General features: G+C 45.8%; 1 protein-coding gene across 1 annotated transcript in view; it reads left to right on the forward strand.

Annotated features, from left to right (window-relative positions):
• Positions 1 to 19,721, forward strand: part of coro7 (coronin 7) — a 252,581-nt gene that overhangs the window by 64,298 nt on the left and 168,562 nt on the right. Inside the window, exons 8-9 of the mRNA XM_071394783.1 lie at positions 16,018 to 16,104; positions 16,326 to 16,408. Of these exons, the coding sequence (XP_071250884.1) occupies positions 16,018 to 16,104; positions 16,326 to 16,408 (170 nt within the window). The remainder of the gene's footprint in view (positions 1 to 16,017; positions 16,105 to 16,325; positions 16,409 to 19,721) is intronic.

Consider the following 19,721-nt stretch of genomic DNA (forward strand, 5'->3'; position numbering starts at 1 on the left):
TAATGTAGCCGCCCAAAATAAGCAAATAAAAACAAGTTCTCTGAGTCCGTCAAAGTCTTTTATTCCTGACTCACCATGAGTCATCAGAACAGAACTCAGAAAGGCCTGTCTATCAGGCTCACTAATGGTTTCTGCACCCTGTGTGATTTCCTCAGCAAACATCTCGTATTAGATTACCCTCTGCATCGTCAGACTTTATCAGCTCTCCCCGACCGGACGCTCCTTTCCTAGCATTGACTGGGACGATATGTTCTTCTTGGCAGTGGATGTGTGCGGGCCATTGTCACCTGACGCTTGTCCCGGAAACCCATGGTTAAAACCGAAAGGCCAGTTGACCATAAAAGGACGTCGGCAAAACCCCAAATTGGCTGCCCTTTAGCCAGGATTTCTAGACGTGGCTGTATGACGGTGTCTGGAGGGACCTGCAGACACAGAGAGCGACCTGGCCTCTGAGACTATTTCTGAAAGTTGCCTCGTCTGCGTCAAGAAAAATCACGTGGCACCGATCGAAAGAGGGGGGTAACACGTTAAGCACCCTATCCCACCAGTATAGGTTATCCGGGAGGAGGGGGTGTTTTGGTTTGTGTATCTGGGAGGATGCATGTACTGAATGGCAAGAATTTACTCACAGTAACTTGGACTTGTAGGCAATAAACAAAAGTCCTGATTTGGAATCGCCAATACTTGGCATTTTAGGGAACTCACATAGGACTTCATTGTTTATTTATGTTCTTTAACAATCCTGGGTAAACAGATGAGGAAGAGGTGGATGATATCCTCCAGGAAATAAAAGAGAGTAGCGGAGGAGGGTTTTGAAGACGAGTGCCAGCTATTGAAAGCCTACACCTGTGGGAAAGCCGGAGCTCAGTGCGCCTGCTGCCGTTACGTTCAGCACGGAGGTAGTTGGACCACCTGTCCTCCATTTTCCTGTCTGTATTTTTAGCCACAGGTTTGTGGACAAACTACAGGGCCAATACAGCCCCAGCCTGCACACTACACATTCAGCAGACCTTATGACCTGCCCTGAATCTCTCCTTATTGAACAGTTTTGTACTCAGCTGGCCCCTCCCTGGATTTTGTGTTAAACGCTCTACAACAAAGCTTTCTTTGTGTCCAACAAGCTTTCTCTGCCCTTAACCTTGTTCTGAACATCTCCAAAACAAAGGTCATGTGGTTTGGTAAGAAGAATGCCCCTCCCACACCTGTGTGATTACTACCTCTGAGGGTTTAGAGCTTTAGATCTCATACAAGTACTTGGGAGTATGACTAGACGGTACACTGTCCTTCTCTCAGCACATATCAAAGCTGCAGGCTAAAGTTAAATCTAGACTTGGTTTCTAGACCTCTATCGTAATCGCTCCTCTTTCACCCCAGCTGCCAAACTAACCCTGATTCAGATGCCCATCCTACCCATGCTAGATCACGGAGATGTAATTTATAGATCCGCAGGTAAGGGTGATCTCGAGCAGCTAGATGTTCTTTACCAATCGGCACTCAGATTTGCCACCAATGCTTCTTGTAGGACACATCACTGCACTCTGTACTCCTGTAAACTGGTCATCTCTGTATACCCGTTGCAAGACCCACTGGTTGATGCTTATTCATTAAACACTCTTAGGCCTCACTCCCCCCTATCTGAGATATCTACTGCAGCCCTCATCCTCCACATACAACACCCGTTCTGCCAGTCACATTCTGATAAAGGTCCCCAAAGTGCACACATCCCTGGGTCACTCCTCTTTTCAGTTCGCTGCAGCTAGCGACTGGAACGAGCTGCAACAAACACTCAAACTGGACAGTTTTATCTCACACTTAATTCAAAGACTCACTCATGGACAGTCTTACGGACAGTTGTGGCTGCTTCGCGTGATGTATTGTTGTCTCTACTTTCTTTCCAAGGTGCTGTTGTCTGTGCCCAATAATGTTTGTACCATGTTTTGTGCTGCTGCCATGTTGTGTTGCTACCATGTTGTTGTCATGTTGTGTTGCTACCATGCTGTGTTGCTGCCATTCTATGTTGTTGTCTTAGGTCTCTCTTTATGTAGTGTTGTGGTGTCTCTTGTCGTGATGTGTGTTTTGTCCTATATTTAAAAAACACATGTATTTTTTCATCCCATCCCCCGTCCTTGCAGGAGGCCTTTTGTAGGCCGGCATTGTAAATAAGAATTTGTTCTGAACTGACTTGGCTAGTTAAATAAAGGTTAAATAAAAAACAGACCTTATGACCTGCTCTGGATCTCTCCTTATGACCCCCTCCACCCTCTTTATTGAAGGATAGATGATCTCTTTTCAGAACTCAGCTTTTTTCTGTCTGTTTTATTTTACCACCAGGTTGAAGGACCCTGAAGGCCAGTGTTGTTCCTGTTTTATTTTACCACCAGGTTGAAGGATCCTGAAGGCCAGTGTTGTTCCTGTTTTATTTTACCACCAGGTTGAAGGACCCTGAAAGCCAGTGTTGTTCCTGTTTTATTTTCCACCAGGTTGAAGGACCCTGAAAGCCAGTGTTGTTCCTGTTTTATTTTACCACCAGGTTGAAGGACCCTGAAAGCCAGTGTTGTTCCTGTTTTATTTTACCACCAGGTTGAAGGAACCTGAAGGCCAGTGTTGTTCCTGTTTTATTTTCCACCAGGTTGAAGGATCCTGAAGGCCAGTGTTGTTCCTGTTTTATTTTTCCACCAGGTTGAAGGATCCTGAAGGCCAGTGTTGTTCCTGTTTTATTTTTCCACCAGGTTGAAGGATCCTGAAGGCCAGTGTCGTTCCTGTTTTATTTTACCACCAGGTTGAAGGAACCTGAAGGCCAGTGTCGTTCCTGTTTTATTTTACCACCAGGTTGAAGGAACCTGAAGGCCAGTGTTGTTCCTGTTTTATTTTACCACCAGGTTGAAGGAACCTGAAGGCCAGTGTTGTTCCTGTTTTATTTTACCACCAGGTTGAAGGAACCTGAAGGCCAGTGTTGTTCCTGTTTTATTTTACCACCAGGTTGAAGGAACCTGAAGGCCAGTGTTGTTCCTGTTTTATTTTACCACCAGGTTGAAGGAACCTGAAGGCCAGTGTCGTTCCTGTTTTATTTTTCCACCAGGTTGAAGGATCCTGAAGGCCAGTGTTGTTCCTGTTTTATTTTTCCACCAGGTTGAAGGATCCTGAAGGCCAGTGTTGTTCCTGTTTTATTTTACCACCAGGTTGAAGGAACCTGAAGGCCAGTGTTGTTCCTGTTTTATTTTACCACCAGGTTGAAGGAACCTGAAGGCCAGTGTCGTTCCTGTTTTATTTTACCACCAGGTTGAAGGAACCTGAAGGCCAGTGTCGTTGCTGTTTTATTTTACCACCAGGTTGAAGGAACCTGAAGGCCAGTGTCGTTCCTGTTTTATTTTACCACCAGGTTGAAGGAACCTGAAGGCCAGTGTTGTTCCTGTTTTATTTTACCACCAGGTTGAAGGATCCTGAAGGCCAGTGTTGTTCCTGTTTTATTTTACCACCAGGTTGAAGGAACCTGAAGGCCAGTGTTGTTCCTGTTTTATTTTACCACCAGGTTGAAGGAACCTGAAGGCCAGTGTTGTTCCTGTTTTATTTTACCACCAGGTTGAAGGAACCTGAAGGCCAGTGTCTTTCCTGTTTTTTTTTCCACCAGGTTGAAGGAACCTGAAGGCCAGTGTTGTTCCAGTTTTATTTTTCCACCAGGTTGAAGGATCCTGAAGGCCAGTGTTGTTCCTGTTTTATTTTACCACCAGGTTGAAGGAACCTGAAGGCCAGTGTTGTTCCTGTTTTATTTTTCCACCAGGTTGAAGGATCCTGAAGGCCAGTGTTGTTCCTGTTTTATTTTACCACCAGGTTGAAGGAACCTGAAGGCCAGCGTTGTTTCTTGCCCATTCTGAAACCAAACAGTCAGTGACGTCTTTGCGGCAGGCGGTGTAGTGGCCGTCAATCTCTCTAAGTCCCCTAGCGAAATGGAAACTAACCCGGCTGCCAATCATTCTCTGAAGAGACCTGTAATTGAAGATGAAAATCTTTCCTTGCTAATTCCAAAACACACTCTGAGAGCAGAGTAGTATGTGTGTGCATAATGGAGCCTGACCAACGCAGGGTTTTATTTAGTCAGTGGCTTGGCACTGCTGTGAATGTGTGGTAATATCTGGGGCACATCTGCACTTGCGTCCCATGGGCCGGTATAAAGGTGTTATATAATAGAAGGTTTTCTTCTTTCAGGATCACAGCTCTTTTTAAATGGCAGATATAAAGTGTGTGTATGTGTGTGTATGGACAGTACCAGTCAAAAGTTTGGTCACACTTACTTATTCAATGGTTTTTCTTTATTTTTACTATTGTCTACATTGTAAAATAATAGTGAAGACATCAACACTATGAAATAACACATATGGAATCATGTAGTAACCAAAAAAGTGTTAAACAAATCAAAATATATTTTAGATTCTTCAAAGTAGCCACCCTTTGCCTTGATGACAGCTTTGCACACTTTTTTGGTTACTACATTATTCCATATGTGTTATTTCATAGTTTTGATGTCTTCACTATTATTCTACAATGTAGAAAATAGTCAAGATAAAGAAAAACCCTTGAATGAGTAGGTGTGTCCAAACTTTTGACTGGTACCGTGTGTGTGTGGGATGACACTGGGATATCCTCTGTTTACATCATGAGTTGGCCACCAAGGACTTTCTATCACTACCATTCCTCTTCTCTCCAATCCCCCTCTCTGTGTTCCATCTATCTTCTCTTCCTCTCCTCCACTTCACACTTGTTCCCAGGAAGGCTGTGGGAATGCAGTCTGGGGGAAACAAACAGCTGGGAGGGAAAACCCTTCTGGATATCCCATTCACGCTGTATACTATATTTATCCTGGCAACACACACACACACACACACACACACACACACACACACACACACACACACACACACACACACACACACACACACACACACACACACACACACACAGAGCATCATTGAGGGCCATATCACTATTCCCGTGATGGCAGCCTACAGCCATGGCCCACAGCCCTCCTACTGTCTCTATGGTTCATTTCAACTGGATTTTTTCCCATCTCTTTAGTATTTGTAACATTCCCTCCTAGAAAGACAGGGGAGAGAGAGGTGGAGAGAATGGCATGAAGACAACAGCAGACACATTTAGTGAATAAAAGGTGGGGGTCTCTGGCTGAGAAACAACATTTAGCTTTTTTTAAAGTACATTTTCTGCAGTTATACACATTTTCCCATGGTTTATGCCTTGTTCTTATGCCATCTGAGTGTCTCAAACATTTTAACAAATCAATGGGGGCCCCATGCCATGCCATTTTGGAATTACAGAGGTCTCCCAGACTTTTTAGTTTTTATTTTGGTGTTTTTTAGTTCTTGAAGGTGATCTTATTTAAAAATGTGTAGGTCAATTATCTTTTCTACGTACTTTACATCTGGTTTTAGTCATTTAGCCTTCCAATAGATATGAATCGTTGTTCTGACGCTTACCTCTGATTTCAGTAGAGGAACGAAAGGCGGAGAGAAGAAGGGAATGAGAGGTAGAGAAAAATAAATAAAGATCTGTGGGTTCAGAGTTTGAGGAGAGACAAAGTGAGGGCGGGAAATGGAAGATGTTTCCAATTAATGGTTGAAAAAGTAGTGGTCAGCGGGAGAGGAAATGAAAGAATAAATTGGCTGGTTTGATTTGTATGTTTTTTTCTTCCTCCCGTTTTCCCCAGTTTCCCTCGCTCTGTCCCTCCTGTCCTATTTGCAGCCGGTCTACCGGCTTCTGTGAAAAGAGGGAATAAAATTGGAGACAGTGAATAGGCCAGCCCTATTCTGAGTCTGAATAATGGCGCAAATGGGGCATGAAAGAGAAAATGGTGGTACATGAAAGTCAAATAGTTAGTGAAAGAACTAATTGCCTGTACATGAAAAGAATAAAGTGGAATCAGTCTGTTTTAAGGATAGATGATGCAAAGGAAATGGGGTGAGGGTTATTGATTAAAGGAGAGGGTGAATGAAGGGAAAGAGGGATGGCTCCAGTAGAGGAGTGGAAGAGAGGGGAAATGAGGAGCTGGTTGAGGGATGAAGGAGTGCAGCTGGGGTAGGGTATGTCTGATTCTTGACAGTACAGCTGACCTGGGTTCAAGTAGTATTTGCTTTCTTTCAAATACTTTGGCTGTGCTTGATTGAGCTTGCCTGGCACAAGGGAAGCAATGGGAAAAGTCACAAAGGAGCAAACCCCACCCATCTGCAAACCCTGTCCAACTCCACGTAGCTCAATAAAATGCTCAGTAGTATTTGAACCCAGGTCTGGAATACAGTATTTCTGGTCGCTGGTCTGTCCGGAGGCGGAGGCTGTAATCAGGTTCCAATTCCACCACAGCAGCTCTGTGCAGCAGAGCAGACCAGGCAGGGGGACACAGTCCCTTTAATCAGAACACTGGGCAGTTTGATTAGCTAGGTCTGGAACGGATGCCTGGTCTGTCAGCACTGCAGGAGGCATTATTAACGGTTGTCACTTGTTACCACAGCCACTAAGTCAAAATTGTATATATCGTAACCAAACAGCATGCATTTTTAACTTAATTTAAGGTTAGGCATAAGTTTAGAAGTGTGGTTAAGGTTAGGCATAAGGTTAGAAGTGTGGTTAAGGTTAGGCATAAGTTTAGAAGTGTGGTTAAGGTTAGGCATAAGGTTAGAAGTGTGGTTAAGGTTAGGCATAAGGTTAGAAGTGTGGTTAAGGTTAGGCATAAGGTTAGAAGTGTGGTTAAGGTTAGGCATAAGGTTAGAAGTGTGGTTAAGGTTAAGCATAAGGTTAGAAGTGTGGTTAAGGTTAGAAGTGTGGTTAAGGTTAGGCATAAGGTTAGGGTTAGGTTTTAAGAAGTGACATTTTAGACATGAGGTTTTAGAGAACGTTTTTAAAACTGTAATTGTATTTCCTGGATAAAGAAAGTGTTTTATTGAACCTGTATTACGTGTAGAGAGGATAATGAAAACCAAGAACGAATAAATTTATTTTAATAGTGATTGATGAATGAATGAAGGGGAGATTTCTACCACTGATCGATGACCCTTGAGTTAGTACTACAATTAGTAGTACAACCATCACGGCAATGTGACATTAAAGTTATATCATCTATCAATCATCTATATCAAAGTCATGTGATTTATAGGAAAAATAAGCAGCGGGAGAAAGCCAGTTTAAACAATTTCTACAGGACTGGTACTCATCATAACATACTTATGGCCCCAGTGAGCACATGGAATTTGAGAGGGAACGGGGGAGAGGGACGGAGGGAGGGAGGGAGGGAGGGAGAGCGCAATTGTTCCCATATGTGCTCATTGACACCTGATACACAGTCCTGGTGGGTGAAACAACATTCTCTCTGAGTGACACAGATGTGCTCTCTGTCTGGTTAAGCTCCGCTCGCTAATACGTAAGGAGAATGGGAGTGAGAAGGCTCCTGTGTTTTTATTGGGAGAGGGACATTAAATAGATTCATAAATCCATCATATTTTGAGGTAGATGCTGACTGGGTCTTTTTTGGAGACGTCTTCTGTCTGTCTCAGAGTGTCTAATAGGACTACCACCTTTCATTGTAAATCACATCACATTTTTATACCTGCCTTGTTATTACAGGATCATCCTTCTTTGGGGAGTGATCTCTACTTTCCCTCCCTCACTTAGAGAGAAGTAGGCTACACCCTCACTCACTCCGACTGAGAGTTGTGACTGTTTCCCCACCTGTAGAGACCAGTCTTTCCTCTCTTTTCATAATTCTACGTTTTGTCATCAACACCTGTATTATTATTCGCCTCACAATTTAATGATGTCATTTCCCGTCACTTCCAAAGTACCTCTCCCGTTGAATTGGTCCGTCTGTGACCCCAAATGACCCCATCGTTGAGGCAGGTGAGCCCTGTCCTCCTCTCTTCCTCTCTACGTCCCCCTTCAGACCCTCCAAGTCACGCACCATCACTCTCTCCCTCCTTCTTCACTCCCTCTCTTCCTGAGAGTGGATTCCTAAAACTCAGAGCTCTGTGTTTCTCTTTGTTCTGCTGCTAAGGAAAACATACCACTCGTTCCTCTGGACAGCCTGATGTCCAGATGCTGTGTCCTATGTGGGCCCTGTGGTGTCAGCTGCAGCCCTGCTCTATGTAGGCCCTGTGGTGTCAGCAGCAGCTCTGCTCTATGTGGGCCCTGTGGTGTCAGCAGCAGCCCTGCTCTCTGTGGGCCCTGTGGTGTCAGCAGCAGCCCTGCTCTCTGTGGGCCCTGTGGTGTCAGCAGCAGCCCTGCTCTCTGTGGGCCCTGTGGTGTCAGCAGCAGCTCTGCTCTCTGTGGGCCCTGTGGTGTCAGTAGAAGCCCTGCTCTCTGTGGGCCCTGTGGTGTCAGCAGCAGCCCTGCTCTCTGTGGGCCCTGTGGTGTCAGCAACAGCCCTGCTCTCTGTAGGCTGAGTGGCCGACAGGCAAGAACCCCTACCCTAAATCTGAAACACCGTTTTTGGGGAGACAGGAGGGAGACTGGGAAGAAAGGGGGAGCTCCATAGCCTGATGGATAGCCCAGGGCACCCCTGGCCTCAGTGTCCCTCCCACACACACATACACACCTGCACAACCGCTGCTGTCAGCGAGCGCTGCTGAATTATGACATCACCATGTGTCTGAGACTCTGTCAGGCACGCGTGCCATCAGATCTAGTATGGACAATGGACACAGTGACATCATCACCGTCAGACTGTTAGATGTAGGGCTAGCGTGTGTGTGTGTGCACAGTGTTCTGTTTGATATTACTGCCGTTTATTTGCCTTCAATCCTGGATCTGTCTGTTGAAAGCTGCTGTCATGGTAAATCACATTGTCTCTGTCTCAAATTGCACACTTCTCTGCACTGCTTTTGATCCGATCCCAAGGGCCCATAGTGCTCTGGTCAAAAGTAGTGCACTACGTAGGGAATAGGGTGCCGTTTGGGATGCAGGTATACTCTACAGGTCAGACAGAGGGTAATCTCTGCACCCAGAATGGAATCTTGCGTGTACGTAACTCTGTCACAAGAGCCTAGACACAGGGTGACATCTGGCTGAGACTGCCCTCTAGTCTACTCTGTCATTTAGGTCAAGGCACGTCTTTTTAGATTTGATGTAAGGCATATGTTTCCAAGGCTATATCTTTAGGCCTGTTCTCTTTTTAGCAGTATGTGACTTTAACTGAGGAAAATGAGAGAAGAGATCACGACAGTGGTGTGTGTGTGTGTGTGTGTGTGTGTGTGTGTGCTAGTGCATCTTGGCGTCATTGTCTGGCCTGCGCCATTGGGCATCTTCCCCAGCTCAGGCCTGAGAGTATCCTAACTACACTGAGCCAAAAACAAGGCATTTCGTTTATTAACTCATTTAGTTGCTGTGGGACGTTGACATGGAGTGGCTGTCAGTCAGTTATTACTAAGTAATTTAGTTGCTGTGGGACGTTGACATGGAGTGGCTGTCAGTCAGTTATTACTAAGTAATTTAGTTGCTGTGGGACGTTGACATGGAGTGGCTGTCTGTCAGTTATTACTAAGTCATTTAGTTACTGTGGGACGTTGACATGGAGTGGCTGTCTGTCAGTTATTACTAAGTCATTTAGTTGCTGTGGGACGTTGACATGGAGTGGCTGTCAGTCAGTTATTACTAAGTAATTTAGTTGCTGTGGGACGTTGACATGGAGTGGCTGTCAGTCAGTTATTACTAAGTCATTTAGTTGCTGTGGGACGTTGACATGGAGTGGCTGTCAGTCAGTTATTACTAAGTCATTTAGTTACTGTGGGACGTTGACATGGAGTGGCTGTCAGTCAGTTATTACTAAGTCATTTAGTTACTGTGGGACGTTGACATGGAGTGGCTGTCAGTCAGTTATTACTAAGTCATTTAGTTACTGTGGGACTTTGACATGGAGTGGCTGTCTATCAGTTATTACGAAGTAATTTAGTTACTGTGGGACGTTGACATGGAGTGGCTGTCAGTCAGTTATTACTAAGTCATTTAGTTACTGTGGGACTTTGACATGGAGTGGCTGTCAGTCAGTTATTACGAACTCATTTAGTTGCTGTGGGACGTTGACATGGAGTGGCTGTCTATCAGTTATTACTAAGTCATTTAGTTGCTGTGGGACGTTGACATGGAGTGGCTGTCTATCAGTTATTACTAAGTCATTTAGTTGCTGTGGGACGTTGACATGGAGTGGCTGTCAGTCAGTTATTACTAAGTCATTTAGTTGCTGTGGGACTTTGACATGGAGTGGCTGTCAGTCAGTTATTACGAACTCATTTAGTTGCTGTGGGACGTTGACATGGAGTGGCTGTCAGTCAGTTATTACTAAGTCATTTAGTTACTGTGGGACTTTGACATGGAGTGGCTGTCAGTTATTACGAAGTCATTTAGTTACAGTGGGACTTTGACATGGAGTGGCTGTCTGTCAGTTATTACGAAGTCATTTAGTTGCTGTGGGACTTTGACATGGAGTGGCTGTCTGTCAGTTATTACGAAGTCATTTAGTTGCTGTGGGACTTTGACATGGAGTGGCTGTCAGTCAGTTATTACTAAGTCATTTAGTTACTGTGGGACTTTGACATGGAGTGGCTGTCTGTCAGTTATTACGAACTCATTTAGTTGCTGTGGGACTTTGACATGGAGTGGCTGTCTGTCAGTTATTACGAAGTCATTTAGTTGCTGTGGGACTTTGACATGGAGTGGCTGTCTGTCAGTTATTACTAAGTCATTTAGTTACTGTGGGACTTTGACATGGAGTGGCTGTCTGTCAGTTATTACGAACTCATTTAGTTGCTGTGGGACATGTCCGTTATTACAACAACAGATAGAGCTGATAGATGGTACGTTAAACACAATGAGACAGTTGTGTTGACGGTTCTCCTGTATTAAAACAGCGTGTATCATACACTGGTACACAGTGGCTGCCAGTAAGAATGAGGGCCAACACTGCTGCTTTCAGACAACACTGTCCTAACGTTATGGCAACATTCAACACCAACCAAGAGAAGGTACTGTACAATAGTATAAGGCATTGCCAAGGTACTGTACAATTTGAAACATCCCCCTTTCATTGTGGCTGTGGTGTGTATCTTACTAAGGAGTTATCATCTCTGTCTTTGTTTAGTGTCCACGTTGCTTAAGAAATCTCTGGCTTGGTATGTGTTTAATAGTCCTCCAGTCAATGGAGTTATTTGGACCCCTACCAAGTCCCCAACACTTCTGCTGAGTTCTCCATATACCTCACAGATGGTGTTGGATACGAGACCCCAACACTTCTGCTGAGTTCTCCATATACCTCACAGCTGGTGTTGGATACGAGGCCCCAACACTTCTGCTGAGTTCTCCATATACCTCACAGATGGTGTTGGATACGAGACCCCAACACTTCTGCTGAGTTCTCCATATACCTCACAGATGGTGTTGGATACGAGGCCCCAAAACTTCTGCTGAGTTCTCCATATACCTCACAGATGGTGTTGGATACAAGACCCCAACACTTCTGCTGAGTTCTCCATATACCTCACAGCTGGTGTTGGATACAAGACCCCAACACTTCTGCTGAGTTCTCCATATACCTCACAGCTGGTGTTGGATACAAGACCCCAACACTTCTGCTGAGTTCTCCATATACCTCACAGCTGGTGTTGGATACAAGACCCCAACACTTCTGCTGAGTTCTCCATATACCTCACAGCTGGTGTTGGATACGAAACCCCAACACTTCTGCTGAGTTCTCCATATACCTCACAGATGGTGTTGGATACGAGACCCCAACACTTCTGCTGAGTTCTCCATATACCTCACAGATGGTGTTGGATACAAGACCCCAACACTTCTGCTGAGTTCTCCATATACCTTACAGATGGTGTTGGATACAAGACCCCAACACTTCTGCTGAGTTCTCCATATACCTCACAGATGGTGTTGGATACAAGACCCCAACACTTCTGCTGAGTTCTCCATATACCTCACAGATGGTGTTGGATACGAGACCCCAACACTTCTGCTGAGTTCTCCATATACCTCACAGATGGTGTTGGATACGAGACCCCAACACTTCTGCTGAGTTCTCCATATACCTCACAGATGGTGTTGGATACGAGACCCCAACACTTCTGCTGAGTTCTCCATATACCTCACAGATGGGGTTGGATACGAGGCCCCAACACTTCTGCTGAGTTCTCCATATACCTCACAGATGGTGTTGGATACAAGACCCCAACACTTCTGCTGAGTTCTCCATATACCTCACAGATGGTGTTGGATACAAGACCCCAACACTTCTGCTGAGTTCTCCATATACCTCACAGATGGTGTTGGATACGAGGCCCCAACACTTCTGCTGAGTTCTCCATATACCTCACAGATGGTGTTGGATACGAGACCCCAACACTTCTGCTGAGTTCTCCATATACCTCACAGATGGTGTTGGATACAAGACCCCAACACTTCTGCTGAGTTCTCCATATACCTCACAGATGGTGTTGGATACAAGACCCCAACACTTCTGCTGAGTTCTCCATATACCTCACAGATGGTGTTGGATACGAGACCCCAACACTTCTGCTGAGTTCTCCATATACCTCACAGATGGTGTTGGATACGAGACCCCAACACTTCTGCTGAGTTCTCCATATACCTCACAGATGGTGTTGGATACGAGAGCCCAACACTTCTGCTGAGTTCTCCATATACCTCACAGATGGTGTTGGATACGAGAGCCCAACACTTCTGCTGAGTTCTCCATATACCTCACAGATGGTGTTGGATACGAGACCCCAACACTTCTGCTGAGTTCTCCATATACCTCACAGATGGTGTTGGATACAAGACCCCAACACTTCTGCTGAGTTCTCCATATACCTCACAGATGGTGTTGGATACAAGACCCCAACACTTCTGCTGAGTTCTCCATATACCTCACAGATGGTGTTGGATACGAGGCCCCAACACTTCTGCTGAGTTCTCCATATACCTCACAGATGGTGTTGGATACAAGACCCCAACACTTCTGCTGAGTTCTCCATATACCTCACAGATGGTGTTGGATACGAGGCCCCAACACTTCTGCTGAGTTCTCCATATACCTCACAGATGGTGTTGGATACGAGGCCTGGTATGCTGCTCCAAGAGACAGTACATCTGAGGATTTCCTTTAAAGACCCCTCTATTGAAGTGTGTGTGGCAAATTCTACACGCTTCACAGTCAGGTGTAATACATCTAACTTTAACCTTGAGTGTGGCCCAAACACACAATCAAACCTGTAACCTTGATGATAATGATATATGCACTTCATGCTACATTGATATGGACAGGACCATGGTAGGAGCAGAGCAGCTACACACACACACACACACACACACACACACACACACACACACACACACACACACACACACACACACACACAGCCTTGGCCTGGTGTTTTGAACTGGCTCAAGCCCTTTTGTTTTGGTTGGGCCATGTGTGGTGTGATGGCCCAGGGGAGAGGGAGAGGACCGACTGGGATTCCTTTCCATTGAAATCAATAGAGAACACATTTCCAAAGTGTAACTAACGTCCACCTCCCTGTACCGACCTATCCTCCCTGTACCGACCTATCCTCCCTGTACCGACCTATCCTCCCTGTACCGACCTATCCTCCCTGTACCGACCTATCCTCCCTGTACCGACCTATCCTCCCTGTACCGACCTATCCTCCCTGTACCGACCTATCCTCCCTGTACCGACCTATCCTCCCGCAAGGCCTTGAGCTTCTACAATCTGTCATTTCTCACATTTCTTTACAGGCTGAATTACTGTGCAACCAACCAGATCTATAAATGGCTGAAGGATTGTGTGTTTGTGAGTGCACATTAGTGTGTTTTGTCTATTTGATTGTGTGTGTGTGTGTACACGTGTGTACTTCTCTACTTGTGTGTGTGTGTGTCATTTGTCCTCCGTATGTAACCAGTGGAGAAGAGCCATGGAGAGAAAAACGCAATGAAGCGTTTAAATGAAGAAGTAAAGATGAACCAGACCATGTTTCTATCCCCCTCAGCAGTTGATCCCCAAACCACAAGGCTGGGAGTGTGGTGAGGGAGACGTCAGAGAGGGGGGAGAGCAGGGAGGAGGGGAAGTGGGCTTTTAATTAGACCTGATAGGGCCCATATGTGTGATGGGTCCCACCCTGCACATGTGGAGAGCTCTTTGAGCAGAGGTTTATGTCTCATTTTCACCCCTGTTTTCTTCAACCTGTTGGTTCAGTCTCATATGTGATGGATGACCTTGGGGACTGCCACACATTCTAAAACGGGGATCTTCCCACAGTGGGTCCTGGCCTGACACTCAAACTTTAATCTAGAAGCTCTGCACTACACGGCAGCTCAGATTTTACCCCAGGTTTGTTTTTTCTTTCCTCCACTTGCACCCCCTGTTTTCTTAAACCTGTTGGTTCAGTCCCATACATGACAAAAAGCCTTGGGATTCAACCATTTTCTTGAATGAGGGGTTCCCACAGTTGACAGTGAGAGGCCTTGTCACTCTAACTACACGGCAGCTCGGGTATTCCACGTGTTTGTTTTTCCTCTGCCTTGCAACGAGGTGATTAGTGTCGCTGTGCGAGCGCCCAGGCGACGACTGCCCTCTTTAGAGATGTCACCACACACAGCACACACACACGTGTCAACCCTCTCCTTGTTGTTGCACACCTGTGGTGTCACGCTCCTCCAAGGGTTGGCACGGCGACAGACGGGTGGTAAAAAACGACAACAGTAATTTGGGGGGGGGGACAAGCCCAGCGGCTTGCTCTGTGGAAACTTCCACTGAGCCTGTTAACTCAAAGCCCAGAGGAGGCTCTCAGCGTAACTGGAGTACTGTACACACACACACACACACACACAGAAATGCAGGCAGACATGGGAAGACACACACATGGATGAGCACAGACGGACGGACGGACGGACGGACGGACGGACGCACAGGGGGCTTGTCTGTGTTTTTCAGACTTAAAGATCTGTGTCATTAGGCCAACCTAACCTCTGTTGTTCGTCACCCTTCCACTTCCCTGACCCCATATCAATGTCAGGGGAGCAGCAGCCCCGAGGAACATTCCAACAACGTTGTTTTGACATCGGTTTCCACCGAAGATCTTTAGGCATGTTGTGACAACTACTGTAACGTTAAACTAACTTCAGCTGTTAGTCACTCTTCCTCTTCCCTGTATCAGTGTCAAGGGAGCAGGAACCATGTCTAACATTCTCACAACATTGTTATGACACCTAAGCTACTGTGCCGTTACGCAAAAGCTAAGCTCAGTTGTTACATCCTTCCTCTTCCCTGACCCTGTGTCAGTTTCAGGGCAGCCCTGTCTAACAGTATCTTATGTTGCAACAATGTTGTTCTAACAATGTTGTTTTGACACCAATTTCCATGGTAGCAGTGTTTCAGTAACATAGAGACTCTGTCGTAGCAGTAATAGAACCTGGTGTCGGGGGCAGAAGTCACCTAGTCTGGTTCAACAACAATAACAAGCCTTTCATTCATTATTTCATTTGGACAAGTCCTGGTTTGTCCTCTGTGGATCTCTCACAAGCAGCACTAGAGAACAGTCTCTTGTTTCCCCTCCACTTTGGATGAGTCAGTCTGTCAATCACTCTGTCGTCACTGTCCTCTCCAGGCTGTCCTCTCCAGGCTGTCCTCTCCAGGCTGTCCTCTTTTGAGACGATCTCTCATTGTTTGTCATTATCTTAATGTTGATCTCACACACTGTCCTTCGCTGTCAACAACACGTTTATCAGCAAGACGCCTAGTAGTAGTATAGTCTTCATCTACTACTGTACCTGTGACGTCTTCATCTCTACTACTGTATCTGTGACGTCCATGTTGTTTGAGTCATATTTGCTGTAAAACATCATGACTCTTAGCCATAACAAGTTGCTCAATGTGTCTCTCCCTCATTGCCTCTCTGTCTGTGACCTTAACCTAGCCCAGGTATTCAATCAAACTCTGTGTCCTCCTGTGTGTCTCTACAGAGTGCCCAGGGACTTCAGAGTAACAAGGACTCACGAATCCTTTGGGTCAAGGACTCTGACCACATACTGACCACTGGCTTCGATCAGGTGACGACATTACTACACACACATTTTTAAGTGTGTGTGTGACTTTGTTTGTTTGTGTGTGACATGATTTTATGTTCAGATGCATGGTCGTGTGTGTGTGTGTGTGTGTTATAAAGTGTATTTATTAAACTACATGATTTTATGTTCAGATGCACGGTCGTGTGTGTGTGTGTGTGTGTGTTATAAAGTGTATTTATTAAACTACATGATTATGTGTACAGATGCGGGGTCGGGAGGTGAGACTGTGGGACAGCAGGAAGTTGGGATCCTCTCTGGGCTCTGCCAACCTGGGCACCTCCAATGGGTGAGTACACATTGACCATGCTGTTAGTCTGTCTGTATGTGTTAGGAGTGTGTGTGTGGGCCTTGCCATAGGCCTACTCGTGTGTGTGTGTGTGTGTGTGTGTGTGTGTGTGTGTGTGTGTGTGTGTGTGTGTGTGTGTGTGTGTGTGTGTGTGTGTGTGTGTGTGTGTGTGTGTGTGTGTGTGTGTGTGTGTGTGTGTGTGTGTGTGTGTGTGTGTGTGTTGGAGTGTCCAGGAGCCGGCCCCCCACCCAGTTTGCCACGGATGAGAGCTGGATATCTATGATATGCAGTGTGTCTTTATGTTCAGTGTACATTTACTCTGCAGCCTGTTGTGGTATGAGTACAAACTGCACATAAACCTATGTTTTATGTGTGTGTGGCTTGTGTCTAGGCCCCCACATGTTCTAGTCTGTGTCCCAAATGGCACCTTATATTCCCTATGTAGTACACTACTGTTGAGCGTGGCCCATAGGGCTCTGGTCCAAAGTAGCACACTCTATAGGGAATAGCGTTCCATTTAGGACACAGCCTCAGAATGCTGAGATTTCGGACCCCCCAGACTTATGACAGTACCTCTTTACATTCTGAGCATTTCCTGGGTCCTGTCCCAAACAGAGGAGCCCCTCTTCCTTCCTCCGTCCTCTCAAAGACAAGTCTGTCTGTCTGGGCAGGGGACGGGGTGAGGGGTTATAGGTCATTGTAGCAGTGCGTGCTCACATGTCTGCAAGAAAGCAGGCACACACACTACTATGCTACGTTACTCGCTGGAGGAAGCCTGAGTAGGAATGGACTGTTCCCCATGGTGCGATAAACACACTCACATTGGCCACCAGCCTCTCTCAATCTCTCCTCTGACCTCTCCCAATCCTCCGCTCCCTGCGTTTATTTTTCCAAACGCGTCTGCTGAGGAGCGGAGGAGAGAGGGAGCGTGGCCTGGCTCCAGAGGGAGGGAGGGAACGAGGGAGAAATGGTGCTGGAGTCCCTCTGTGGGCGTGAACCATGCATCTCTTTGTTACTGTAAACAGGTTTGCAGGAGCCAACGACCAACCCTGGCCAGGCGACAAGCGTTTCCTTCTGCATTACAGTGAGTGAGTGAGTGAGTGAGTGAGTGAGTGAGTGAGTGAGTGAGTGAGTGAGTGAGTGAGTGAGTGAGTGAGTGAGTGAGTGAGTGAGTGAGTGAAAGAGAACCAATGAAGTGAGGGTTTGTACCAGTGAAGTGAGTGAAGTGAGTGAAGTGAGTGAAGTGAGTGAGTGAGTGAGTGAGTGAGTGAGTGAGTGAGTGAGTGAGTGAGTGAGTGAGTGAGTGAGTGCTGGCTGGCTGGCGGTCAGAGAGAGAGAGACGTGGGATGATGTGTTTGTGCTGCTTAGTTGCTCTGTTGTGCCACTTCTATGGTAGCAGGGGTATTGGTTCTGATCAGTGGTTCTGGTCCTTGGTTCTGATCATCAGTGGTTCTGATCAGTGGTTCTGGTCCTTGGTTCTGCTCAGTGGTTCTGGTCCTTGCTTCAGTTCTTCAGGACAGGTGTTTGGCTGGTGCCCCAGGCCCAACCTGTCACCCAGTAACTGTACTGTGGAGGTGGATGAGGGGTGTGTGTGTTTGTATAGGCATGGGGTGAGTTTGAGATGTGTGATCTGTGAAGAACTTTACAGGGACAGTTATAGCTAAGTGTGACATAGTTCCAGTTCTTTTACTGGTTCAGGACTAGCACAAAACACAGAGAGACATTCTCCTCAGAATGCCACTGATCGGAATGTTCCTGCTTTGGGAATCTGTGTTTGTGTGAGAGTCGTTTGGGAGTTTACACAGCAAGAGGCCTGCATATCCATCTATCCGGCCCCTCTCTTTCCGTCTCTTTCCCCCCTCCCTCCTTTCCTCTCTCCGTTCCTCCCTCCATCCCTTCTTCCATCCACCTCCCTCCCTCCTCCTGCCATTCCCAATGAACAACTCATCTCCATGTCCTGTCAGTTTGACTGTAGAAGATATCAGGCTGCCTGTAAGCCTCTGGATGTCTCTGGAATCTCCTTGTGGTGTCTGATGCTCTCCTCAGGTATTCACTGTAGAAATCAAATATATTTTCAGCTCTCCAAATCAGCTCAATAGTGAACACTCATAAAGTAGTATGCAAAATGTGTTTTGGTAAGTGAAATGTATCCCTTTTTTCCCCCCAAGATGTTTTGAGGGCTCTGAACAGCACTATAGTGTTTTAAGTCGTAGCCTACAGTGACCACAAGTAGTGGACGTCAGCTCTTTTAGTATTTTTCCTGGGCTTCTAAAATATCACTATCAAATACTGTTTCATAAGTTATTTTGGTATGAGCACATTTGTCTTTATTGAGGTGGAAACAACCTGTTTGAAGAAGAGTTAGGAATGTGTAGTTTTCCTCTGAAACACTGTTTCCAGAAGAGTTAGGAATGTGTAGTTTTCCTCTGAAACACTGTTTCCAGAAGAGTTAGGAAGGTGTAGTTTTCCTCTGAAACACTGTTTCCAGAAGAGTTAGGAAGGTGTAGTTTTCCTCTAAAACACTGTTTCCAGAAGAGTTAGGAAGGTGTAGTTTTCCTCTAAAACACTGTTTCCAGAAGAGTTAGGAAGGTGTAGTTTTCCTCTGAAACACTGTTTCCAGAAGAGTTAGGAAGGTGTAGTTTTCCTCTGAAACACTGTTTCCAGAAGAGTTAGGAAGGTGTAGTTTTCCTCTGAAACACTGTTTCCAGAAGAGTTAGGAAGGTGTAGTTTTCCTCTGAAACACTGTTTCCAGACGAGTTAGGAAGGTGTAGTTTTCCTCTGAAACACTGTTTCCAGAAGAGTTAGGAAGGTGTAGTTTTCCTCTGAAACACTGTTTCCAGAAGAGTTAGGAAGGTGTAGTTTTCCTCTGAAACACTGTTTCCAGAAGAGTTAGGAAGGTGTAGTTTTCCTCTGAAACACTGTTTCCAGAAGAGTTAGGAAGGTGTAGTTTTCCTCTGAAACACTGTTTCCAGAAGAGTTAGGAAGGTGTAGTTTTCCTCTGAAACACTGTTTCCAGAAGAGTTAGGAAGGTGTAGTTTTCCTCTGAAACACTGTTTCCAGAAGAGTTAGGAAGGTGTAGTTTTCCTCTGAAACACTGTTTCCAGAAGAGTTAGGAAGGTGTAGTTTTCCTCTGAAATACTGTTTCCAGAAGAGTTAGGAAGGTGTAGTTTTCCTCTGAAACACTGTTTCCAGAAGAGTTAGGAAGGTGTAGTTTTCCTCTGAAATACTGTTTCCAGAAGAGTTAGGAAGGTGTAGTTTTCCTCTGAAACACTGTTTCCAGAAGAGTTAGGAAGGTGTAGTTTTCCTCTGAAAC

Source organism: Salvelinus alpinus, chromosome 1 (assembly GCF_045679555.1).
Source record: "Salvelinus alpinus chromosome 1, SLU_Salpinus.1, whole genome shotgun sequence".
Taxonomy (NCBI): Eukaryota; Metazoa; Chordata; class Actinopteri; order Salmoniformes; family Salmonidae; genus Salvelinus; species Salvelinus alpinus.